We start from the raw sequence: 27,688 nt of genomic DNA on the forward strand, positions 1-27,688 counted from the left end.
GTGAATAAAGAATTAAGAGAGCATTTCCTTATTAAAAAAGGAGAAGTAGTAAGTTAAGACATAGGACAAGAACTGAGAAAAAAAGATGCCCATAAAAGGAAAAAGGGAGGAAAATAAAAACAAGAGATAATAATTATATTGAAAAAAAGACATAGGTGAGTTTTGTGAAAACTAAGTTATTATTCTGTAAATTATTTGTTTACCAAACTTATCGTCTGGCTGTCTTACCGCAGAGTAACTCTGGGCAGCTTACAAAACTAGGACAAAGTGCTGTACTTTAAAAAAACACAACATATATTCACAATGTCTATGGAGATTCTCAGTCATCCAGGTCATAGTTATCCCAAAGATGCTTTTTCACGAGGCAAATGGACTTCCTTTTTTTCCTTTGAAGTTGTTTCACTTCTCATCCAAGAAGCGTCTTCAGCTCTGACTGGATGGTGGGGAATGGAAAGATTTATACTCCTGCAGACATGTGTTCATTTGCCTTCTTTTAGCAAATCGTTAAAGCTACCTGGAGGCTTATCTGGGTCTTCAGGGTCAAAAAAGACCTAGCAGGAGCTCCTCCATAACAGACGAAGAAAACAATAAACAAAGCAATGCAGTCATTCCATACCTTGCAGGAATATTGGAAAAGCTCAGGAGGATCTTCAACCAACACAACATATGTGCACACTTCAAAGCTAAGAATACATTAAGGCAGAAGCTGGTCCACCCAAAGATAAAACACCCAGACACAAACTGAGCAACGTGGTATATGCAGTACAATGCAGTGAGCCATGTGCAGAACTGTACATTGGGGAAATGAAACAACAAGTTTGTAAACATATGGCTAATACAGGAGAACAAACCCACCAGGACAAGATTCAGCAGTCCATCTGCATTTAAAAGACAAAGGCCACTCTTTCAAAGACAGCAAAGTCCACACTCTGGACAGGGAGGACTGCTGGTTTGAAAGAAGGGTCAAAGAGGCTATCTATGTCAAAATTGAACAGCCCTCTCTCAATAGAGGGGGAGAGATCCGACAGCCATTTGTCCGAAATGGTATAGGGTTTCCTGCCTGAGCAGGGGGTTGGACTAGATGACCTCCAAGGTCCTTCCAACTTTACTACTATTATTATCATCTATCTCCAGTCTACAACACAGTCCTTTCAGCAGTTCCAAGAAGGCTCCATGCCCATTTGCACTACTCAGGTGACTGTGAAGACACAGATAAGTCTCCAGGTAGCTTTAATGACTTGATAAAAAAATGCAAATGAACAACTGTCTGCAGGAGTATAAATCCTTCCATTCCCCACCATTCAGTCAGAGCTGAAGAAGCTTCTTGGATGAGAAGCGAAATATCTTCAAAGAAAAACAAGAAAGTCCAATTGCCTCATGAAAAAGCATCTTTGGGATATATTCACAATATCCGTTCAACAATGTAATATCACTTCATAGATTAAAACAAATAAAGTTAAAATTGTTCCTGAAGAATTGGTCCTTATTCCCTGCTCTCCCTACCTAAGATACTGCACTACAGGGAAAGAGACAAGAGAGAAAATACTATCAGAAGAATCTCTCCCACATTTCATCATTTGTGGGGGTAGCAGTGAGATTTTAGATTCCCAGAATAAATATACAGATACTCCTCACTTAACAACCAGTTGCTTAATGACCGTTTGAAGTTACAACAGCCTCCAAAAGGGTGTTTTATGATTTGTAAAGCAGTTCCAGCAGCCTAAAATGTCATGCTACCTCCTGCAGTCATAGGACCACTTTTTGGGCGCTTGGCAACAAGTTCCCATTTACAACTGTTTGCAGTGTCACATGGTCACATGACTGTGATTTGTGACCTTTTTGTGAATTATGGTGACTCACTTTACGACCATTGGAAAAAATGGTCAGAAAATCGAGTTAGGTCACATGTGACCTGCTTAACAAGTGCCCTGACTTATGACCAAAATCCCAGGGCCAATTGTGGTTGTTAAGCAAGGACTACATGTGAAAGAAATTAAGCCGGTTTTGGTAAAACCTGTTTTGCCGCAAACATGCCATTCTATGCACTTTACTTCTGGTATTGTATTAATAACTGTCTATATTGTAATCTTAAGGGGGTTGTTTGTTATAATTGAGTTTCACACAGAATATATTTCCTCCTTCCCCCGTTTTGGGGAGATGGTGGAAAGAAACATATTGAAAAATTCTGTTTTTTCTTTTCTTCAGCCTATTGGTATATGTGTGCTTTCTAAGTAACATTATTTCTCTGAATGGCAAGTCCCATGATCACCCAGCTTCCATATTCATTGGGGATGACGGAGATTGTGGTTCAAAACATATCGAAATGACACCAGCCATTTGAGTTTTAGAGCTTCTTTGGTTTCTTAGGCAATTTTTGATTATCTTTCCTTCCATACATAAATATAAAAGCTTACCTGCTTATATTTATAGATTAAGACGACGATACACAGAAGAAGAAAACCCATCACCCCTCCAAAGATTGCAATAAGTAGTGTGGGGGTTTCATTTTCATTTCCTGGAAAAACAAAATGCAGAAGGAAGAGAGCAATTGCAGGGAGTTCCAACCTCATTGAGACTAATGGGAGCAGGTTCTGTGGTCGTTTGTCAAACAACGGTAAATATATTCACAACATGACAATAGCATGCATCACAATTTTTCTCTAGCAGTCTGAAACATTGCTGAGTTTGCAAAGTAAACTTAGCTGTGAGGCAGTTGATTGGTTTCTGCCACAGCGTGTTGTGCTAACCCAGACTATTGAGGTTCATTGAACAAATCATCATTTACCATGATGTGTGAATCAAACGACGCTTAAATTTGTCGTACCTGCACTTTGTGCTTTGTATCTTTATGAATGGTATTGAGTTAATTCATGCTGAAAATTTATCCAGGTATTTTGGACAATAATTCACAGATTGATGGGGATGATGAGATGTATTCTCCTTTTTTTATAGTATTTTTATTAGTTTATCAAAATATAAAATGCAAGAAAATGAAAATAAGGGAAAAACAAGGGAGGAAAAGAGAAGAGAGAAAAGTGTATGACAAGGGAGAAAAGAAAAAGAAAATAATTGACTTCCTACTCCAGTGGTGGTAAACCTAGTCACTCCAGTCCTAGACCTTCAGCTGGGTTTTATAAAACCTTTTCGCTTTAGGCCTCCGCCGCCATGTGCAAAAAAAAAAAAAAAAAAAAAAAAAAGGTTCAATCAGTCAATTTCAACTTCTCACAGGAAAAAAAAGATCTTGCAAAGTTGGAACTAATTGACTGAACTTTTTAATCTCACCCAGTCTGCCGTTACCACCATAACCACGCCCAGCCAATGGGCCACACCCAGCCAATGGGCCACATCCACCCGGCACTTGACAATGCATAAGTGGGTTTTGGGTTGCAGTTTGGGCACTCGGTCTCTAAAAGGTTCGCCATCACTGTCCTACTCCTTTTGGTGCAATAAAATAAGATAGTAAGACGTATTTGCGATGGTGGCAAGATGTATTTTCCAAAACAGTTGAGGAAGGTGGAATTAAATATTCATCCACCACGTAGCTCTTCCCCCAAGTTTTGAAAATACTAGTCCATTATAAAAAGATGAAAAACTAGCCTGGAGAGCAGAAACCAGAGGTGAAAAATGTGTATTTATTGCTAAAAACATCCAATAGTTTTGTTCCTGTAAATTACTCAAAAAACAAAACGATCACAGGAATTGAAATGTTTAAGTTTCAAGTAGAAATCTATCCCTTTTTGGATTCTTTTTTTTCTTTAATTTTTTGGTACATTTGAATTTTTGAATAAATTTACTACTCTTGTTTAATTTTCTCAAACCCCCTCAAATTTTTGCAGTAAATGTTCGCTTTAAGTGAATGGAAAAACAATAGATTTTTTTTAAAAAAAACAAGATGGAGATGAAATCACATAGTTAGAATTACATTGAGAAATTACTGAAATGCCCAGGAAAACTAATTTTTTAATCAAATGAATGTTTAGATTTATCTTACCAGTAACTTTATCAACATAAAATGTAAGGGGACGGGAGTCATTTCCAGCACTATTAACTGCGAAACAGCAAATGATCATACTGTCCTCCATCTCCATCTTAAGGACACTCTTCAATGACACTTTTACAAAGGGAATTTTACTCATGATCTCTGGACTGGAATCATTCAAAATCAGAATCCCATGTTGACCACATCTGATAGACAAGCAAAAATGTCAGAGATATTAGTATGACAGGTTGATGAGAATTTTATTTGCTGGAATTTCAAGGGATTGATGTATCAGGTTTTTCTTACTGTTGAGCAAATGATGAGAACAACAGGGGAAAGAGCTAATTTGTCAAAGAGATACTGTCCAGTATAGTGGTCCTTTTGGGCCCAAGGACTGAATTTATGGAAAACAATTTTTCCATGGACCTGGCGGGGGTGGGGGGGAGTGATTTTGTGCTGTACATAGCTGCTGTATATGCACAGATGAAGCTTTGCTTGTTTGTGTTGTCCAGTTCCTAATGGGCCACAGACTGGTACCAGTCTGAAGTCCAGGAATTGGGGAGCTCTGGTCTAACACATGGGTTAGATGCTTCCATTCCTGATCTCACTGCCATTGATCTTTATCTTTTTAGATAATTTGAATTAGCAGAAATTGTCACAAATTCCAAAATTGTGCAATGAACATAACACCCCAAAAGAAACAACAATTGGATGAGAATCATTCACAAATAAGAACAATTTGCAAATTAGCAATAGTTTTTTTTATGGCAATCAACTTCATAAACCCATTTTTCCCTATACCCTTTTGTCTTTGATTGATTGCCTCAACCATAATATAATTTTAATTGTGTAAATTAACTGCTGCAGAAATTACATTGTAGGAAGTTGCATTTTTAAAGAAACCAAAATGAAAACAATCAGCCCAGTGGGGTTCCTTCATTATAGTTATAAAATATAGCAATCACAATAGTATTTGGACTTATATACCACTTCTCTGTGCTTTACAGCCCTCTCTAAGCAGTTTACAGAGTCAGCATGTTGAGAACTGAGATGAATCAGTTCCATAATGAAAATGGTGATATATGAAAGCTGCAGTGCTATTATACCCCTAAGTCTCAGCAAGCATTTTTGAGTAGAAATGCATTGGCTTGTGCTGTGTTTCTATTACTTACCTATGAATGTTGGGGGGCAATTTGTACCACTGAATATGTGGAGGAGGATAGCCAGTTACTTCACATTGGAGACCACTGGAAATGTTGGTCAATGCTGTAATTTTTGGTGTAGCTAAAAAGCAAATACAAAGGAACCATTAAAGACAGTAGACAGCAGCATATTTTCTTCATTTCAAATCTCATTAGCTGTATGAAAATGGTAGCACCCTGAAAAATGGAAATTGCAGCAAATCAGATTAATAGCATGCTCTTTGCGACTTAGCTCCCCATCGCCTTTTCTATACAGGGGCATAAAGTCAATTATTTTTCCATCTGAGTGAATTGACTCAATTACGACTAGGAAAAGTTACTTCTGATAAGAATTCAGGATTACTTCTAAGATAATATCAACAGTCATAAAATACGAATTTTTGGAAAAAGTATAGCTGGTGTTCGTTTTGCCACAAAAAAGAAGATAATTTCCTTTTGCTTACCTACCCTGAGATCTGATATAGTTAAGGGCAACCATGGACATGTTTTGTTTTAAGGATAACTGGATTTCCCTTAGAAAGACTTGGGTGTGGCTTTTGAGTTTTCTGGCACTCTAGATTGGAAAATGTCAGCCTTTCCAGAAACACCAGACAGGTAGCATGGCCAGAAGAACTAATTCTACACTACTTGTAAGTTTACTGTACATCTCAAATCTCCCCCTGCCTCCCCCCCCCCACCATCTCCTTTGCAGCCAAGAAACTAAGGAGGGTCCCTTCTGAGCTGCTTGCCCTATCCACATTCTGCTGCTACTCTTTTATCTCACCACTTATCTATCCATCTCCTTGGCTGCATCTCTGATTCCCAAGGTCATTCCCACATGTCCTTACAAAAAAATGAGTAGCACAGAACATACTTTTCACAGAGATGTAAAAATGAATGGATGCATTGGCTTCCCCGTTGTCTGCAAAAAATATATATTCGCCACTGTTTTTTTCCTCCATCCAATTCAGCCTGAGGGTATTGTTGTGTCTGTCAAAAGAGAGAGCAAATACGCACGTAAAAATGTTAAGAAGCGATTGTAATACAAGATCTCCATAGCGACAGATGATTATTTTGTGAGCTTTATTTTGTGGTATGTTAGCTTTCAAAAATATATTGAATAGAAATAGGAAAGAAAACATCATTCAAATCATGTCTAAGACAGTTATCAAACAACCTTCTCATCTGTCACTATTCAATACAGGGCATACTATATTGAAACTTGCAGCACTTCTTCCTGGTAGATCTAATTGGTAGAGTCAAAACTGGCTGGAGAAGTAAGTCCTGGGAATATCTGGCAAGCCATGGATAACATTTGTAGTTTAAAACTGGTACTTTAATTAGAAAAGAAAACCAGATGGCAAATAATGCAGGGACTGTGAAACTAATGGAGTTGAAACTATACATTTTGAACCAGCTGTAGTTTCTAAATATTCTTTAAGGGCAGTCTCCTGTAAAGTGGATTACCTTGGTCCAACTAGATGGTAATGACAGCATGAGTAGCTAAATCCTCTGAAGGAATGGAAAATACTACCTAGCCTTTACCTTTGATGACCAAAAATCATGTGGCCCGTGTTTGTGGACTTTCCTGATGGGTTTACATGTATCCATCTATACGTTGAAGGTCTAGGATACGCGTCAATGAGCACATGAAGGTTCAGGTTTTGATGCATGTTTGTCTCCTGAGTTCTGTTCTGTAATGTGGACAAACGCAGATATCCTTTCTCTGGAAAGCAAAGTAGGATGTTAATCTCTAAGGAAGTGAAGGTAGAAAGCTATTTCCTTGAGGAAAATAGCCTGATTCTTAGTAAAGTTGTTCATCACATGCATAATGATAATGATCACTGAGGAGTCCAGCAGCAAAACAGCACATTCCAAAGCAAAAATAAAGTACTTAAAGCTGTCCCCGCCTTTCAGCTACTCAGGAATGACCAATGAGCCTGCTTCAATTACAGAGGGTCATTTTGAAGGGTAGACCAAAGTCAACTAATTCCTGCAGTATTCACAAGGAGCAGCCATGATGCTACATGATGCACTATTGCATGCCCGTGATTCATTACCTGCCACAGCCAATAATTACTTTTGTATGCAGAATTTAAAAATCCCACAGGAAGGACTTTGTTCAATTCATTATTTCCATTCTGGTGGCTTTGAAATATATTGGATTATTATTTCCACAAACCCATGTGAATGATTGGGCCGCTACAACTGGAAGGCACCCTGTTAGGGAAAGCTGATTTAAAGAATTCTGATCTGATCTTTAACCCTGAAAGTGATTTACAAGGTGGCTTACAAAATCCAGTTGACAGACAATTGATGGGCTTACAAAAGAAGCAGACATGAACATGAACTGATGAAAGGACTGGGACAGAATACTAACTTCATGTTCCTGGAATTGGGATGGGAGTGTCTAAGCTTTTGATTTCTTTTAGGTGTATCCAGAAGGCAGAAAAATTGGTCATAAATTGTTGGACTTATGCACTGACACTGGATTTTATGGACAAAGTTCGATAGGAACAAGGTAGTTGAATTACCCCAGAAACTTGCAATTCAAAATGCTGGAGAGATGAATGGAAATATGGGATGTGGGAAAACAAGATATCTATGTCCTTAAAACATCCATTTTTGAAAGTATTATAGAAATTTTATTCTATCTTGAATTTTAAAAGGGAGTAGAAGGCAATGCTACATTTCATCTGAAAACTTTGCAGTACTAATTAATTCGAAGTACCAGGGAATTTTGATATTGTATAGTTGTATATTTTTCCTGAACAATAAAGAAAGATTCTTATATAACACATTGGTATTTTAGAAAATATTAAGAATTTCTGCCTTTATCATGTATCTTCCTTACTGAGAGATTAGGATACGAAATGGTAGACAACCTTTGATAATTCTTCTCATGCATGTTTGATCATTCTTTTCATATACTGTTTGATAATTCAAACAACTAAGATGATCAATGGCCCAGAGACTAAAACATATGAAGAGTGGCTGCAGGATTCGGGTTTGGCTAGTCCAGGGTAGGCAACCTTGGCTCTTTTATGACTCGTGGACGTCTGGGAGTTGAAGTCCATGAGTCATAAAAGAGCCAAGATTGCCTACCCCTGAGCTAGTCTAAAGAAAAGAGGAAATAGGAGTGACATGATAGCAGTATTCCAGTATTTGAGGGGCTGCCACAAAGAAGATGGGTCAAATTATTCTCCAAAGCACCAGAGAGCAGGACAAGAAATAATGGTTGGAAACTGATCAAAGAGAGAAGCAACCTGGAATTAAGGAGAAACTTCTGTGTGAACAGGGGGCTGGATTAGAAAACTTCCAAGGTCCCTTCCAGCTCTATTCTGTTCTGTTCTACTCTACTCTACTCTACTCTACTCTACTCTACTCTACTCTACTCTACTCTACTCTACTCTACTCTACTCTACTCTACTCTACTCTACTGCATTGTGTTTATTCATTTCTGATTGATTTAACTGATATTCCATATTTCTGTTCATAAAAACCCCCCAGTCAGCTAACACAATGTAAAAACTCCATAGAAACGGAATGAAAACAACCCCATTAATAAACTGGAATGGTGTTTTGGATACACAAAACCTACTTTTATTGGTGAGGGGAAGAGGGTTTTCCTTGTAATTTCACCTACCTAGTACCTGGAGAGTAACCGAAGCATTTACAATCGTTTGTGAAATTTGCCCAAGACAAGTATATTTTCCACTGTCTTGTAACTGCACCGCTGGAATGAATAGGGTAAAATCAGTTGTGTATGACTTAGCTAATCCAGTATCGATTTCCATTATAGTCGTGCTGGCCTGTGGTAAGAAAAGGTAGACGTTATTGTGTTGATTTGGAGATAGGAGTTCTTTGTCCCCATTATCTCCAATTAAACCTTTTCCAAACTGTAGGGCTTTTCCTTGAATAGGGCTGAGAAACCACTGGTCCTCCACTTATATTTTGTTAACCCTAATTGTTTATATTAATTAGTGCTTCAGATATATTTCAGATTATGCTAGTTCAGTGATGGCGAACCTTTTAGAGACTGAGTGCCCAAACTGCAACACAAAACCCACTTATGCATCGGGTGAGTGTGCCGGGTGAGTGTGGCCCATTGGCTGGGCATGGCCCATTGGGTGGGCGTGGCTGTGGTGGTAACGGCAGACTGGGTGGGACTAAAAAGTTCAATCAATCAATTCCAACTTTTGCAAGATCTTTTTTTCCCCCGCGAGAAGTTGAAATTGACTGATTGAACCTCTTTTTTTTGCACACAGCAGCACAGGCCTAAAGCGGAAGTTTTATAAAATCCAGCTGAAAGCCTAGAACTAGGGCGACAGCGCGCGTGCCCACAGAGAGGGCTCTGAGTGCCACCTCTGGCACCCATGCCCTAGGTTCGCCACCACTGTGCTAGTTTCTAAAAAACAGGCTATGAAATAATAGTTTCACATCTGTATTACTTAAATATAAAGATATACTTAAGTATAAATTGTTTTACAAGCTAATTAAAGTATGTAGAAAGCAAAGAAAGCAAAGACATAAGATTCATCAGTACATCCATTTGATAAATAAATATCCTTTGGTTCCTTCTACCTCTTTATTCTTGTTTATTAGAAATGACTGAGGTTTGTGCTCATATAGTAAGGCAGTCTGAAGATTCAAGACACTCAGAAATTGTTAAAAAACAACCTGGATTAAATGATCAGGATGCAAAAGCAAATCAATCTGGAGAGCTGCAAGTTTAATGTACAACATATAGTTGAAGCAGCCTTCTTCAATTTGATTGCCTCAAGACTATAACTCCCACCACCCGAGCCAGCCAATAGCCTCATGATGCCTGGACCTAGCCAAGATGATGCCAAAATGATAACATGTGTCATTTTGCAAATTCCGCCATTTTCTAATTATGTCACAATATTCCACCCAAATATCTAAGGAGCAGAGTTTTCATTGTGACATCGCAGCACATATTAAATCATCAGATACTCATGAATGACTTGCTGGTTAAGGATTGTAGACATTGTCATTCAATAGCTCTGGAAGGCAGGTCTAAGTCCTTGCATGAACGGGCTTATATAAGCCACAAGAATCTCTGAGATCATGCAAGACAATCAACACAAGCTAAGGCTCACATCAAAAACCTTAGAAATGACTTACGTTTGCAGTAGGGGGATAGATCCATGTGCCATCATATTGAGGAGAGTGATATTGTACTCTGCAGGAAATGTTGAAAGGTTCTCCTTGTAACCGCACTTGGTCCATTATTCCTTTAATAGTAACTGTTAAAGGCTGAAGGTTGTCTGAAAAAGTCAGAACAGTCTGTTAAATACACACTGAGGTAGAAAGGCTTGTCAGTACAAGAAACCTAATGTCTTCATCTTTTCTTATGCTTCCCTTTGCTATTTCTGCCTAATGATGGGACATTGTTTTAAGCTTCTGACCCTTTCAGCATCTTTTCCAGCAACATTTTGACCCAAGAGATTGAGAAGTTATCCCAGTTTTTCATGGAGGGATGTGTGTCCCCATTTTAACCCAAATTATTTCAAACCAGTTTGGCAGTGACAGTAAAGAACAACTAATGTACTGAAGCAGCTATTCATTGTTTTGCCAATATGGACAATTGTTCTTTGTTGATTGATATTGATACAACATTGCACAGCAGAATGAATATATAAAATTTGGAATCAACCTCTCCACATTGAAAAAATGAACAATATGCACTGGAGCACTTTTTCTAACTCTGTCAGAACACCTGTCTCAAAAGGCTTGTAAACACATGTTCAAGTAGTTACAAAAAGAGCAGTTCCAACCTACCATAAATAGAAAGGATAAGTCTGGGTGAAATCACCCACTGTCCTTGAACCTGGGCTTTACACTCATAGGACCCTTTATCACTCAGGTCTACTTTGTGAATCCATATTCCTTCCTTAGGACTGAATGAGACTTCTGAGTCAACTGGAGAAGCGTCTTTAAGGAGGGTCATGTTGCCTGTGAAGCTTGGGTCGGCAATCAGGCACGGAAGCAAGGCATCCCTGCCATTTTCCACAGAAAAATATGCATTCTGAAGGCCACACCACACAGAGTCAGGATCTGTAGAAGAAATATGTTAGGAATCCATATGGTAGCTTGGCATGCCTAGAAAAAACAGCTGGAAGCAATCTAAAATAAGGTTGTCTGCTGCTGACTTGGTGGTGAGAGCAAAATCTCTGAGCTCAGGTATTCTCTGTCAGTAGAGGGCTCTGGTATCTTTCTCTCTCTCTCTCTCTCTCTGTGTGTGTGTGTGTGTGTGTTTGTGTGTGTGTATGTGTGATAATTTTTGTTTATGAAATATATTTTTTGCCTGAACCCAGCATACACTCTAGACAATGTACAGATATTAATTATAATAGAAGTAATAACAGGATCCACTCTGGGCCGGTCATGAGGACCAGAGGTTTAGTCTTCTGAGCTTTTGGATTCTTGCTGGAGCCCATCCTCAGGGAACTGCTCTCTCACATTCTGGAGACCCAGACTGGATTCTGCAACATTATCCTGGGTTAGGTATATTTGCCTTCATTCGTAAAAATAATAACAATGCATATAGTAGCCAATCGGTATCAAGTAGCTTGGTGTTGACTCCATTAATATCTGTAAAGTCAGTCTTGCCTCAGGAGGGCGTTCCTCTCATTGTGCCTCACGGTAGGAAAGGATCTTCAGCAGGACTCTGTCTCCCTCATTGAATAAATAGGCCTTAAATTGGTCCCAGGCTCCAAGACTTACAGGGCTTTATATGTGATAACTTGCATCTTCAACCATGCTCAGAAATGCACAGGTAACAGCTTCAAAGCAGTAGTGCATTTTGCAGCTGTTAAAGTCTCTGTGTGGTCTTCAAGGGCAAATCTTTTGGCCATGACCACCATTTGCTCACCCAGCAGGAGCTGTGAATCCAGACTCATTTATTATATGCTATCAAGTCAGTTTTGACACTTAAAAAACACATCAGTGCTGTATATTTTCCTTAGGATGATTTGCTTGGCAACCTCATCCTTCAGATCTTCCAGTTGTGAATCAAAAAGGACTCCCAAATTGCAGATATATTCTCCTAGGGACACAATCTGGCCAAGAGTCAAGGTTGATAATCTCCTAGGATTGTAGGCATCTGAATTAACAACTGACTCTTTTGCTTGAAGAGATTCCATTCTATGAGTCATCCAAATGAGCTAATTTCTCATGGTGGAACTGGACAAATTTGCAGCAGGGATTTCCCATGATTGCTTTGTTTCAAATGTGAAAAATTATTGGTATAGTTAAGCCTTACTGAAAAAAATACTTTAAAAGGGGGTCAGTTTCTAATCCTGCTGGCCTAAGTTTTTCGTCTCCCATCAAGTGTCTTTGCCACCTGATGGAGGAAGACCCTAACACATCCTCAGCAGGCTTAACATTCTACACTGTACAACCCCTCCATCCTCTGTAAAAACACTGACAGCTGACAATGGAGCTATGGGGAACACAAGCCATCTACTCCCCTAATTCTCAGTCACTGTTCACTTATGCATGTGCAATGATTTATTTTCAAAGCATATGACAGATAATAAGGAGAAATCTGGTTACCTGTCACAGCCACATATATAGTTCTAATCCCCTCTTCTGGCTTGTTGATATAAGCACACTGGTAGTTTCCCATCTGGTTGCAACTAGCCTTTGGCATGTAGAGGGTGCCATTGTCATACAGGATCACAGTGGACCCATTCTGGATACCGATCCACTCAACAGGTAATTTCCCTGAGCAAAGTAAGTTGACTGAGTCTCCTAGCTTCACTCTCAGAATGTCAAGATTAGGGTAGATGGTGGGAGAAGCCAAGCCTAAAATGAAGAAAAAGAATATTATTTTTTGTTATCTTCCAATTCTTCATTCTGAGAAACATTTTTTTAAAAAGTGAGTTAGGGAGGCTGGAATGCTATTGCTTTGTACTCACATACACACACACACACACACACACACACACACACAATTTGGCTGCCCTTCTCACAATAGTGATTCTGGGTAGCAAACAAAGATTAAAAAAAGTTAGAAATAACACACCATAATTCCCTAGGTAAATGATCTAATCCTAAAATGACATTAACAACCAAGCTTGCTTACCCTTCTGGGGTAAAGCCAGGTCTTCAGGGCCCCAGCTGACCTTAATCTTTTACCAAGGAAAGCCATGGTTATTTCTGATATTCTTCCAGTGGATGGAGCCACAATCTCATACCTTTTTGTGACAGTTACATAACCAACCATGATACCCTATTCAGTTCTACAGTCCAGCTTCTTTCTTCCTTTTCTTAGTCCCACAATGAAAAATCAACTGTATGTCCTTTTTTGCCATGCATAACTAACCCTTAGTAAACTGGAATCCATACCTAGAGAATTCAGTGGGTGCAAAGCAAGTGTCACTTCATCAGTGTGCATTGTATTCAAAGTAGTCCTCAACTTACAACTACAGTTGGGACCAGAACTTCCATTGCTACACAAGGCAGTTGCTAATTGTGTCAAACCCAATTTTACAACCTTTTTTTGCCATGGTTATTAAGTGAATCACTGCAATTGCTAAGTAAATCACACAAGGTCATTAAGTGAAGTCAGCTTCTCCCTTTAAGTTTGCTAGTCGAAGCTGGCTGATAAGGTTGCAAATGACAGCAATAGCAACAGCTCTTAAGATTTACATACCTCTCCATAGTGCTTTACCACACTCTCTGAGCAGTTTATCAATGTCACACATATTGCCCCAACAATCTGGGTCCTCATTTTACCGACATGGGAAAGATGGAAGGCTGAGTCAACCTTGAGCCGGTCAGGATCGAACTCCTGGCAGTGGGCAGAGTTAGCCTGCAATACTGCATTCTAACTACTGCACCAACAGGGCTACTGTTGAATCACTGAAGTTGTCACATAAACCACACAAGGTCATTCAGTGAATCCAACTTCCTCCTTTGAGTGTGCTTGTCGAAGCTAGCTGGTAAGGTTGCAAATGGCAACCGTGTAACCATGAAAAGCTGCAACTGTAGTAAATACACGCCGTCACCAAGCCGCTGACTTTTGATCATGTTACCATAGGGATGAGGCGATATTCATAAGTGTGAGGACCAGTTGTCCCTTTTTTCGGTGCCACTGTAACTTTAAACGGACACTATGTAAATGGTTGTAAGTCAAGGACCTGTGCAGCCTCTGCAGCGTCTAGCCTCCACTTTTGTTTTCCTTCTTGATCTGCCCTTTTCATCCAAGATCAACAAAGAAATCTTTATTTTTGAATGTTGGAGCAATTTTCTGCTGGCCAGTCAAACTAAGTTCAGAAAAGCCTTCTCTTTAGGGGTTCTGGCAATCACCCTTCTTTGAGGCACCCCCTTCTTTTTCCTAGAACACAATGTTTCTCTCCCTTTGGGGTGAAACTCACCTTCTTCTCCAGCCTTTTCCTGCCACTTGGGCCATTTCCCTTTCTGCGTAAGAGAAGAAACCTCTCTCTTCCCCCATTGACCTCTCTGGAGCCCTAGCCAGCCCGTTGGTCTCTTTGTAGACAAAATGCTTTCAGATATAATTTGCTTTTGCAGTTTTACAGTGAAACAGAGGGTTCTCTTTGCTCAGATAATTTTTTGTTGTTGTTCCCATTTGGAATTTCTGCTCATATATTTTGGATATATCTGGTCCAAATTCAGGCTTTCTTGAACAGTTGTGTTTGTTTCATGCAGGCAGAGACATCAGAAAGAAAATAACTAAGTTTGAAATAACTTCATTGCTTTCAGCAGCCTTCTTAAATTGCAAATTTGGCTCTGGTAGTCTGAGTGGTGTATGTGTGTTAGCCTACATTCTTAAAGAGAACATTATTTCAGACATATAGATGGAGCCTATGGTTCTGAATGGAATTTTTAAAAAAACTTTCACATTTCCCATACGTGTGCAGACTTTCTCTATTTGGGCTTCCTAAACTCTTTGCTCCTTGTGTCCAGGGAATCTTTGTATTTCCATAACTTGGCAAAGCTCAAACATTTCTGAAAAGGGGCTTTATGTTCCTAATCTTTCAAGCATAAAAAGTGTCTGGTGCACATAATTTTGTACATAGGTATCTTTGCTGCTTGCAGTTGTTGGCCAAATGTAAATAGAAATAATCCATAAAAAAAAATACAAGTCCCAATTGCCTATTTTATTTCTCTACATTTATTGGTAGCTAGATTAAGCTCATGAATATGCATGAAATAACATATTTGTTTTGAAAGAATATTTTATAAGTAAACAGAACATTCCAATGCAAAATTAAGAAAGAGCAAGAGAGAAATAGGAAGTTCCCTTTATCTCTCAAGCACAGCGACTCCTTTAACGATTTACAGGCCAGTGAGAAACAGACCCAGGGACAGTCTGTGAAGACTTATCTAAGTCTTACTGTTTGCCCTGGTGTTCAAAACAGGGACAAAGAAATGCTGCACATGCTAATTGGGGCAGGCAAAGGGTGAGAGACTTATAAATGATGGCTATGCGGGCCCTTTCCCTTTGTAAGTCTGGATATCCCCACTCCCCAGGACTACGGGAGTGTCCAGATAGCAGGACTAGAGGACAACTCTAGAATAACCCTGCTCAAAAGCTGGACAGATTTCATTTGCTTGATAGTGAGAGATGGATCAATGGGGAATCAAGAAAAAAGATAGTTCTTTATTATTGTTGTTAATATTATTATTTAGTAGTAGTAGTGGTAGTAGTAGTAGTAGTAGTAAGAATAAAGTTGGAAGGGACCTTGGGGGTCATCTAGTCCAACCCCCTGCTCAGGCAGGAAATCCTATACCATTTCGGACAAATGGTTGTCCAGTCTCTTCTTAAAAACTTCCAGTGTTGGGGCATTCACTGCTTCTGGAGGTAGGTTGTTCCATTGGTTAATTGTTCTAACTGTCAGGAAGTTTCTCCTTAGTTCTAGGTTGTTCTCTCCTTGATTAGTTTCCATCCGTTGCTTCTTGTCCTGCCTTCAGGCACTTTGGAAAATAGCTTGATTCCCTCTTCTTTGTGGCAGCCCCTGAGATATTGAAACACTGCTATCATGCCCCCTCTAGTCCTTCTCTTCATTAAACTAGACATACCCAATCCCAGCAGCCGTTCCTTATATGTTTTAGACTCCAGTCCCCTAATCATTTTTGTTGCTCTTCTCTGTACTCTTTCTAGAGCTTCAACATCTTTTTTACATCATGGTGACCAAAACTGGATGCAGTATTCCAAGTGTGGCCTTACCATGGCATTGTAAAGTGGTATTAATACTTCCCGTCATCTTGATTCTATCCCTCTGTTAATGCAGCCTAGCACTGTGTTGGCCTTTTTGGCAGCTGCAGCACACTGCTGGCTCATATTTAAGTGATTGTCCACTAGGACTCCGAGATCCCTCTCACAGTTACTACTATTGAGCAAGGTACCCCCTATACTATAACTCTACATTTGGTTTTTCTTGCCTAAATGTAGAACCTTACTTTTTTCACCACTGAATTTCATTTTGTTAGATAGCACCCAGTGTTCAAGTCTGTCCAGATCCTCCTGTATCTTAAGCCTGTCTTCTGGAATGTTGGCTATTCCTGCCAGCTTGGTGTCGTCTGCAAATTTGATGAGTTTTTCATCTATCCCCTTGTCCAAATCGTTGATGAAGATGTTGAAGAGTACTGGGCCCAGAACAGAGCCCTGGGGCACCCCATTACACACTTCCCTCCATGTAGATGATGATGATGATAATAATGATAATGATTATTATTATTATGGATCATCGCACAGTCAGCCAGATGTTCAGACTGGATTTGGCATTTTGTCTTATTATTATTATTATTATTATTATTATTATTATTATTATTATTATTATTATTCCATGGTGACACAATGGTTAGAATGCAGTATTTCAGGCAAACTCTGCTCACAGTCACAAATTTGATCCTGAGTGGTTCAAGGTTGACTCAGCCTTCTGTCCTGGTAAAATGGTAAAATGAGGACCCAGATTGTTGGGGGCAATATGCTGACATTGTAAACCCTCAGAGAGTGCTGTAAAATAGTCCCCTCCCCTCAACCTTTCTGGCTCCAGGGATCTGTCTTCCATGTTCTGGGGGGTGGGCTTGACTGGGGAATTCTGCGACTTGAAATCCACGTATCTTAAAGTGGCCAAGTTTGAAAAACATTGTTTAAGGAACAATGTCCCATAAAAAGATAAAGAAAGGAAAAGTGGAATTATGTATGGAGCATTAAGAAGGAAACAAAATATCAGATTCCAAAATATCAATGACAGCCTTCAATGACTTTCACGGAGGAAACAAAAGAAAAAAAAAGGCTTCAAGTTTTAGAAGAGCCATAAGACTATTCTCTCCCCCAACTTTTTTTTTTTTTTTTTTTGCAACATCAGTGATTTCTTTTGACTGCCACATATATTTTTAAGGGAAAGATGGGGAAGTGAGAAATATTTCTGTGAGTCAGATCTGCTGAGGAAGGCATCAGAGAAGACAAACTTTATAGTCCCTTTCAGCAACAGAGGAAACACATTGAGACTGGTGGTCTCTGTCCCTCTTCTGTGGTTGTCTCCCCTGCCTCATCCTCCCCTCCCCATTTAAGCTCTTCAATTTTGCTGTTTTTTCACTTCTGCTTTTTAGTATTTGACCGGGGGAGCAAGTGGAGTGGGATGGCAGCCCCCCAAAATGAATTCTGCTAATACTTCAGGGGGAGGGCTCCCCTTAGATTTCAGCTCTTAGTTTGTGATGTTTTCTTTTTATGTTTTTATAACCTTTTTTTAAACAGTTGGAACTTTTTATTATTTATGTCTATATCAAACTTTGACATGACGTTCCAACATGTCCCAAGCTTCTTTGACAAGAAGTAGAGAAATAAAACACAAAAGTAACAATTGTGTGTGTATAGGTGTGGCTATGCTTATAAGCAGGTTTCCTCACTAGCTGGCTTGTATCCTGATGATAATGACAGATGTTAGTCATCGAAAGCTTGATTTTATTTATTAAAACCTTGGTGTTTTATTTCCTGGTGATTGCTTCCTTTTTTACTGAAATGTATGTACCCAGGAATCGCTATTCTTCAATTTTTAATGTAATTTTTAATATATATAAAGAGTGATTAAGCATGAGCATCAACCAATGTGTAAGCTCTGATTCACATAGTGTCAAAGAGGACATCAAAATTCCCTAGTTTAAGTTCTGCAAAAACAAAACTTCTCAGAGCGTCATGGCTGCTATCCAACGAAATAAATTTGGTTTTAATGTGAATATTCTCGCTTAACTATTGAGCCAATCCCAGTGAGCTCAATGGATTGAGATGAAGCTGGCCTATTGATTGAGCTTGCTGAAATATGCTGATGGATTAATAAAGAAATACTCTGGTGTTTCTGAAACAGGATATAGACGGGTGAGGTGAGGCAGCTTTTGGAGCAGTGATAACTAGAACAGAATCATGCCCCCTGTCTTGGAGAAAACATACATTCATGCGAATGTTACAACTCCTTTATCATCTTGATAATCTGTTTGTGTCTTGCTAGAACTAGGTCAATGTTAACTGTACTATTTGATGACCTATAAAATGAAAAAAAAAACTTGAATAAAAAATACCCTTTCTGATAATTGAGCAAAAATGTCCAGTTTTGGTTGCCATGATGTAAAAAAGATGTTGAGACTCTAGAAAGAGTGCAGAGAAGAGCAACAAAGATGATTAGGGGACTGGAGGCTAAAACATATGATGAATGGTCGCTGGAATAGGGTATGTCTAGTCTAACAAAGAGAAGGACGAGGGCTGATGTGATAGCAGTCTTCCAATATCTAAGAGGCTGCCAGTATAGAAGAGGAGGTCAATCTGTTTTCTAAAGTACCTGAAGATAGGACCAAAAGTAAAGATGGAAACTAATCAAGGAAAAAACCAACTTAGAACTAAGGATAAATTTCCCGATAGTTAGAATAATTAATCAGTGGAACAACTTGCCTCCAAGATATGGGTGCTCCAACACTAGAAATTTTTAAGACGAGATTGGACAACCATTTGTTTGAAATGGTATAGGATTTTCTGCTTGAGCAGGAGGTTGGACTAGAAGACCTCCAAGATCCCTTCCCAATTATGTTATTCTACTACTATTCTGCTATTCTGTTTTATATGGCTAACTGATTATGCTTGGTTGGTATCTTTGAGCTGGAGTATTAATTAAATGTCTTTGCAAGTAACACTTCTCTGCTTTCAGCTTTTGTTTGCCCTTCAGCCTGCTGAAAGCAACATAGAATCATAGCATTGGAAGGGATCTTGGAGGTCTAATCCAACTCCCTGCCCACTGCAAGAATCCTCCTACTGCCCTGGACATATGGCTGTCCAGTCTTTTCTTACAAACTTCCAGTGATGGAACAGTCAAAAAATTCTTATCTTTGTATACTCTGGAGAATAAATCCACATCCTCTGCCCTGTGACATTCTTTAATGGTTTGGACGTCAAAAACCAATGGGTCGAAGTTTTATTGTGAGACTTAAAATAATTTCCTGAGCTACTAAGGCAGTGTTTCTCAACCTTGACAATTTTAAGGCATGTGGACTTCAACTCCCAGAATTCCACAGCCAGCAATGCTTAAAATTGCCTTAAAATTGTCAAGGTTGAGAAACACTGTACTAAGGTATTGAACAGCCTGCTTCCTGAAGCTATGGATGTCCCAATCGACACGTGCCTGCAATTTTTTAACAGCCTGTTCTTCCATGCTCAGCATCCATTTTGTATTGTGGCAATGAAAACTAGGCATAGTATAGGTAGTCCTCACTAACTGGCCATAGTTGGGACTGGCAACTCCATTACTAAGTGATGTGGTGCATAAAGTGAAATGTCTCGTGACTGCGCTGACTTATGGTGTCTGATTCAGACAAATTGCAAGGAGACAAATTTTGGTTGACCGTTTAGAAAAATTGCAAGAACTGTTCCAGAATGGAATAGAAATTTACTTCTCATCTTCTACTACTAGTGTTCTAGGTATCATTTTTGGTGCTATATGTCCTAAACAGTCACCAACTGAAAGAGGCTTCCAGAAAGAGATGGCTTAAGGGGGATGAACAATACTGTTCAGCACCCAATTTGCCTCCCATTATCAGTTATATATCAGATTATTTCACAGAATAATGCTAGAACACTGGAAAATTCCCCTTTGGAAACCAATTTGATCCAATAGGCATCTGGGGTGGACCATCTGAATATGGTCCTGCAGAAATCATGATCAATTGCAACTTGATCAAGGCATGATCTGACCATGGCAATTAAGTACTAGAAATCCCCTTCATTTTCGCATTATCTAACATCTTCTTTGAGACAAAAACAAGGTCCAATAAATGAACACCTATACGTGTTGAGTTCAAGATTACTTGAGATACATCTATGATTGGGTTCTCTGCCAATATCTCAGAGATCGATTCCTTGGGCTTCCAAGTTTGACTTAATTTGGAATTATCTTAGTTGTCTTAATGGCATTGTCTTGATTTGGAAATATATACCAGTATGTGATGGTGACCACACTAACTATCAGCTTTGTTTTATTTCCATGAGACAATCACAGTCAATTCTGATATATCTCTATGACAACCGCATATTCATTTTTTGGTTTTTATATTCATTGGGATCAGTGTGACAAGAAATGACAAGCAGAACACAGATGATGCTCAGAGAAGGATACCGGGATATTTTGCCTAATTTAAAATTACTTTATCCCAGATTAAAACTACAAATAGTTGGTAGAGTTCTAATCAAATCATTAAAAATAATCTATTCAGACAAGAATTTAAACATAGCTCATACTTATTCATATAAACTGATACATGATTAACAAGGCACAATTCTTAAATTTCCATATTTCAATGATAAAATATTAAAAATAATTAAAAATAGTAATTATTAAAAATAATCACCCTATTTGCTAACTGTCAAAAAAAAATAGTACGAAAAAGTAATTGTATAGTAATTGATATTAAAGTATGATTTTATGAAACCAAAACTAGTATAGATTGTTGACCCTAAATTTATAAATTAATCGTGGCACAAAACATTTAGTGTTACTCAATGTTTAATAACCCAGGAGCATCTTGAAAGTTGAAAGAAGCACAAAGGCAAATCCATTATATAAAATTTTACAAGGAATAATCAGAACTCTAAACGGTACCTAGACATTCCGCTATTTCAAGTCTTATTTCTTTGCATATTTATTTTGCCAAGGAGCACTTAATTCATTTTGTACAGAAGATTCCATGGATTGTTCAAAAAGACCTACTGGTCATCTTGGTAAACTGAAATGGAACAGAACAGTTCCCAATGGCTAATTTTATCATCTATAAGAATCATTTATTTTGGTAAATTTGTTCTCCATTTCTTAAGCTTCCAAAGACTTCTTGAGTTTTCAGACCAGCCCGGAACAAACTGAATTTAGGTTGACTCTTTGATAAAGAGTTGAACAATCTAGATAAAGATTAATTTTGAAACCCACCAAATATTTAGATCAGGACTGAGACTTAGAATACAACAGATTAACTTGTAGGGCTGTCATGTATAGTAGATAAAGCGGAGCAGAGATCAAGAACAGATAAAAAAATCTGGTCGTATTTGCTATATTTGGAAGGGTTATTAATGGATTAAGAACATCTTTGGACAGCAATAGGGTAATAAGAAAATAAGCTTTCAGATTTAAAGAAAATCTAATAAAACATGATTTTAAAAGAGTTATAGCAGAAGGGGACACCGACATTTATGTTAATGAGTATTAGTGTAACATATAGAACCACTTCATGTAGACCCAGAAATTTGGTGTAGGTGAGGATATGTGATTTAACAAATATCAAATAACAAATATGAAGTCAAATATGAACAGGTTTGTTTTTGTATTTGGGTGTGTGTGTGTTTGTGTACATTCATGTGTAATCTTTTATCAGCACTGAAGTTGCTTACTATGAAATATCAGATTCTTATAAGTGGAGGAATAGGTTGCAGAAAATGCTACCTAACATTTCCCATCCATCCATCAATTCAGTTTGTGTAGTCATTCTGAAGTAACGCTTACTAGAAAACTATTGTTGATTCAGAGATCAGGGTTATAGAGGTACACGCGCTAACTTTTTGGTGACAATCCCTCTAGCAAATTCAGTAGCAGTTGTAGATTGGTAGGAATTTTTGCCTCCAGGGCTTGAGGGAAGTTTCCTACTGGCTTTTTATTCCTGCTCAAATCAACTGAATGGCAACAGGAGATTGCTACAAAGCAGTATCATTTCATCATGTCCAAAAATGTGGAGTTAGGTTATGACGGTTAAGTAAGATGGGAAGATAAAAAATAATTTAAAAAATAGGTGGGTGGGCAGCTGCTATCAATTACGCCGCAGGATAGTTTTGATGCTGTCTTTGAATTTCTCCTGCTAGCATGTAGGCTGATATGGGATCAACATATCCTTTTCCATCCTTCAGCTTTCCCCACCCATCTGTCCATCAAATGTATTTTCATCATAGTTTTATCAATAGTAGTATCCATAAAAGAAATTAAGTAGAGCTTATCTGAAGAGGAAGGAAAGATGGGCTATGAGATCTGAACTGGGCTGCCTTCCCAATATTTAGTTCCATGACTCTTACTTACACTGAAGTAAATGTTCAGATATTCCCATTGAAAAGAAGGTCTCTGCACAATCCGTTTCAAAAGAAGGCACACAATAAACCATGGTTCACCTTTCCTATCTCTGGTATTAAAAGGACAAAGCTCAGAAATTTAGGGTTATAACACTGAGTAGAGGAACAAAATGTTTAGACTTTTTTTTAAAGCCCATTTATCAACCCTCTTGTTGCCTTTTAAAGCTTGCTTGCTACCAAAGTGTCCTTTGGGAAATGTGTAAAATATGGGGGAAATTAAAGCATCAGAGATGGAATGTGTTTCATCTGTTCAACAGAACTAAGCATGAAGGAAGTTCCATCTCTTTCTTACTTGGAATTGGGCAATTGGCTTCTGAGTTTTCATCTTCTTCTTACAGGTCTGAGGAAACAGGCTGCACCTGTGCTGCTCTTGTCTCTTTAAGCCCTCTCCTCAGCCAGGGCGGCAACCTTGATTATAAAAGCTGTGCTGAGAGCCAGCTCAGAGTGGTAGTATGTGGGGGAGAGGGAATAAGTATCTCTACCTGTGGAATTAAAGCAGCCAGAGAGATGTAATTTTCCTTAGCAGTACTCAGAAGTAGGAGTAGTAGTTTGCAGAAGGAATAGTAGTTGGAGTTGTAGGAGTAGAAGTGGGAAAGAGTGGAGTAGGGGTGAGTAGTGCATAATAGCCTATGAATGCTTGTGTGTGTTGGAGCTGTGTTGTTGATGGCTTATTTGGAGCCCACCAAAATGGGTACACTGAAAAGAATCCATGACAAAAGGGGGGAAGCAGGGTGGGATATCTGTAAAAAAGTGGAAGAGCCAACATAGGCAACCACACAAATGGAGATGGCTTAAACTCAAGAGTTCATTAAACATTCCATGAAAAAAAAAAACCCTAGATACAAAAGGAAAAGAGTTTGATCCTCACAGAAGTCAGACTTTGCAGGGAATGATCAACATCCTGGCTTTAGAAACCAGATTTCTTACCAGAATCTACACCACACAGAGGTAGAAGGGGTGGAGTCTCCCTTAGAAAAGACTACTACCTTGGTAGACTTAGGGTACCCACCCTTTGCCTGTAGTTAAAACAAATATAGACCAGCCAGAAATGAAGCTAGGCTCAAATACGTAAGCCAATATCACTGATATTAAAACAACAGCAAAAGGAAATGCTGCTGCTAATTAAAGAGAAAGAACCAGCTTTGGAGGAAGGCAGAGAGTAAAGATAAGCTAAGATGGGAAAAGAGTGAATGAAACAAGAGGTGAGTTGAAGGGACTGATGGACTTCAGAGTGCATCAACCAATGTGTAAAACCCAGCTGGGTGACCTTGAGCCAGTCACTCTCAGTCCACTCACTTCACTTGATAGTTGTTGTGGAGAAAGTAGGAGGAAGGTATGTTGGATATGTTCACCACCTGGAGGTTTTTTTGTAAAAATGCAGGATACAAATAAAATCCACCTTGATAAAACAGAAGCCTATTTTATCATATTTGAAAGAGTTGCTATCTCTTGTAAATTCCTGAGGATGAATGGGTGATCAGAATACTCCATGTTTAACTGGAAAGACACTGAGTTTGTAGTAGTCTTCTACCAAGAGAAATAATGGACTACTTCCATATTCAAGAGATAACCCTATATAGGCATGGTATCATTCCCTACACTATAGACTAAATTTTAGGAGCTATACATTTGACAAACATGAAGGGATTCGTGAATTGTGGGCAAGATTGGAAGACTTAAGCAGGAAATGGTTGAGGCCAGATGAAAGGAGCAAAGTAAAAGTGGTAGAGCAGCTTCAAAGTGAGTTTTTGAGTGCAAGAACAGTCAGAAATAGGTCAAAGGGCAGTAGAATTGGCAAATTTTAAATTTAAGTACTTGATACTAAAGCATGAGGTTTGTAAAAATCAGTGGGAACATAGGGAAATGTGCAACAATCGTCTCTATTATACAAACCCAACTACTCTTATATTCAATTATACTATTAGTTTTTAGTTATGGTGTTACTACGTAACCCTATTGATACAAAACCAGTTTTTAGTTTCTTCAAAGTATGGAAGACTCTTTCTTGCCAAGTCTAATGCTGAGACAAATGAAGTTTTGCATGGAATTTCAGAACATTGCTAAGATGGATTATGGCTTACTTCCCTCATATTTTCAGTAATCACTGGACACTTTACCACATTGTTGTATTGCATAATAGTGACCTTCGGTTTCTAGTTTTGAAGCATGTAGTTTTTTTTCTTCCACCAAGCCTGAGCATGAGACTTCTTCCTCTTGACTTTTAGAAACTAAAAGAACTACAATCAACTTTTTGTACAGTGTGAATTTTTCCAGTTTAACCCCATTGTGGCTGTAAACTTTTAATGCTGCCAATTTATTAGGGTAGCTTAATTGTATTGTAATTGGTTAATGAATAATCCATGCATAAATATGCTAAATTCTTGATGAAAATTCACTCCCCCCTTCCTTTTAGTTAAAATATTTACCACAAAGCAGACTGACAATCATAGTACAAGTTAGTTTCTCACTCCAAAGCTTGAGAAAAGCTTTTAACACAGACTAAAAAAAAAAAAAGCCATTCCATGCTTTCCATGGTCATATAAAGTGTTTCTAATTTTATCCTTTAAAATATTTTGATCAAATTTGCATTTAGATGCTGAAGGTGCTATACAAGACAGATGTACACTTAAAAATCAATTATAAACTAAAAATTAAAATTAGAATTTTTTTGGAGAACTTTCTTCACTTACAAATGGAATAATATACGACTTATTTTCTGAGCAGAAAATCATCTGTCCTAACTGAACTGCTTCAGCTTCTTTAATTGATTAGTATCCTATTCGAATAATCAATTACAAAACAAAACACAAATATCCAATCCCAGATCTTATTTTTTTTTCAAAATGGGCTTGTGTAAACAAAGTTAACAATACTAGTTTCTTGAATATTCAAGTGTAAATTTATTCAAAAAAGAGTGAAGAGTGAAGAAAATGATCAGAGTTTTAAAACTATAGGCATTAATGCAACATTGGATGTATCCAACTGGCAATCATACCAATAAAAAGCAACAGAAATTCCTTCGACAGAAATTTTAAAAACCTGGTTATGATTCTTATCCTTTTGCAGTGCATATAAAAAAGCACTACTATTAAAGCTTTTTAAACCCTACTTTCCTTATTTGGAACCTTCCAGAGATATTGGATTGCAACTTCAATCACAACAACAAACATGGCAAATGGCCTTATGACAAGTGGCCTTAAGGTTGGGGCTGAAGAGAGTTGTAATCCATCATGTTTGGTTGGTTATAGCTAGAAAAGTTGATATTCTTCCCAGCTGTTCCAGTTTACTGATGTATGAATGGAATGAACAAGAAGACTTACCTTGACAGATAGCTGTTGCTATCAGAACCAAAAGAGGGGCCATTTGCTCTGGAATGAAGGTATCCATCCAGCACAAATCAGTTGTGCTGTGCTATAGGAGAATAATGCCAGTGTCCTGGTCCAGGGAATCTTTCTTAGTGGAAAACGAAGAATGAGGCAATGAAGGCTGCTAATCCTTCAGTTGTGCATTTTTTTGTGTCTGATGCCTGTTGGAGAAGAAGACACTTCTCGTTTTCTGAAAAGACCACAAGTTAGGAAATTTTCTAGCTCCAAAAAAAGAACAAGAGTGTGTCATGAACATTCAATAGAAGGGAGGAGAGAGGAGGTACAGCTCAAGGAGGCCCCATTTAAAAGACCGATTCAATCACGTTCCAACAGTACTGGTTTGCATTTGCAATAGGAAAAGATAATTTGTGAAAGGCACCTCCTTTTCAGGCATTCACCTAGTGACAATCTGCAACGTGGGGAGGGGGCATGTACAATTGTATCTAGTTGTCCTGGTGCAACCATACATGTTCAAGAGATCTGAAATTTTCATGACTGTGCACACAAATGAATATAGTTGATGTTTATTGGAGTGATGGAATGCTGAGGTTAAATCTACATTGGGCTCTGATGCATGTGATCTATCGTATAACTGGACATGGCTGCACAATGCGGGTGAAAGTTTGGCAAGGTGAAGGCTGAGACCAGAGCTCCCAGAGCTGGCAAGTGCAGCTTTTCAACTCTAGACAAGCCTAATTTAGAGGAGAGATCTAGAAAGGCACAAATGAAATGATATATTGTATATGAAAAATATATTTTTTAAATGCTGTGGTAAAATCAAGTCATACTGCTTCAGTAACCCTCACGAGATAGAAAACATGACAACAAAAAGAGTTCCATAACTTTTTTGTACTTTTTTTTTCCTTTTTCAACTTCCTAGGAAAGAATAGAAGGATGGAAAGCAGCAAAAGTAGATTATGAAATGAGGATTGCAAACTACTAAGGAGCATTTTGATTATCATGGGGTACAAATAGTCTGTATAAATACATATACCACCGTGCCTCAATAAATTTTCTATGACTATCTGTCCCTTCTCCCCCCAAAAGGTTAATATTTTAGTGTTGTCTTTGGATGTTTTTACTGCCTGGGCAAATCAATGGCACATGGACAACATTAAGACTACAATTTGGAACATATTCATTAAACTTGCTTAGTTATTTAGGAACAAATGGTCAATGCTAAAAGTGGAGAATACTGCCTGAAATAAGGTCCCAAATATGCAGAATAGTGATTCCCCACAAAATCATACCTTAACTTTATATTTTCAGGTATTTTTAGTGTGATTACATCATTTTTCAATGAATGTGGGTGAATCTACCCTCCCCTTCCTCCTGGGAATCTGAGAAAACCCTAGGAATGATTACATTATTAAAAGGACAGAGGTTAATTTGCAGCAAGGTGTATAACACATGGTGGCTTATTTGCTGATACACTGATATAAGGTATATTTTGGTAACCAGTTCTGGAAGCAAAATAGAGGGAAATGACAACTCTGAGCTTTTATTTGAAATTAAATGCCAC

At 38.3% G+C, this 27,688-nt stretch overlaps 1 protein-coding gene across 3 annotated transcripts in view; it reads right to left on the reverse strand.

The window, feature by feature from the left end:
* Nucleotides 1–27,688, reverse strand: part of CSF1R (colony stimulating factor 1 receptor) — a 58,905-nt gene that overhangs the window by 19,397 nt on the left and 11,820 nt on the right. For 2 of the 3 annotated variants that reach the window (XM_039340874.1, XM_039340871.1), the window contains exons 3-12: nucleotides 26,122–26,327; nucleotides 12,742–12,993; nucleotides 10,966–11,241; nucleotides 10,309–10,451; nucleotides 8,807–8,972; nucleotides 6,706–6,886; nucleotides 6,035–6,150; nucleotides 5,152–5,263; nucleotides 3,992–4,185; nucleotides 2,415–2,515 (exon numbers count right to left, since the gene is read on the reverse strand). In XM_039340874.1, coding sequence (XP_039196808.1) covers nucleotides 2,415–2,515; nucleotides 3,992–4,185; nucleotides 5,152–5,263; nucleotides 6,035–6,150; nucleotides 6,706–6,886; nucleotides 8,807–8,972; nucleotides 10,309–10,451; nucleotides 10,966–11,241; nucleotides 12,742–12,993; nucleotides 26,122–26,188 — 1,608 coding nt within the window. In that variant the 5' untranslated portion in view covers nucleotides 26,189–26,327. Of the gene's footprint in view, nucleotides 1–2,414; nucleotides 2,516–3,991; nucleotides 4,186–5,151; nucleotides 5,264–6,034; nucleotides 6,151–6,705; nucleotides 6,887–8,806; nucleotides 8,973–10,308; nucleotides 10,452–10,965; nucleotides 11,242–12,741; nucleotides 12,994–26,121; nucleotides 26,398–27,688 lie in introns of those variants that run through there. The other variant, XM_039340873.1, reaches the window with a different exon arrangement.

Source organism: Crotalus tigris, unplaced genomic scaffold (assembly GCF_016545835.1).
Source record: "Crotalus tigris isolate CLP2741 ecotype Arizona unplaced genomic scaffold, ASM1654583v1 scf7180000017754.2947050, whole genome shotgun sequence".
NCBI lineage: Eukaryota > Metazoa > Chordata > Lepidosauria > Squamata > Viperidae > Crotalus > Crotalus tigris.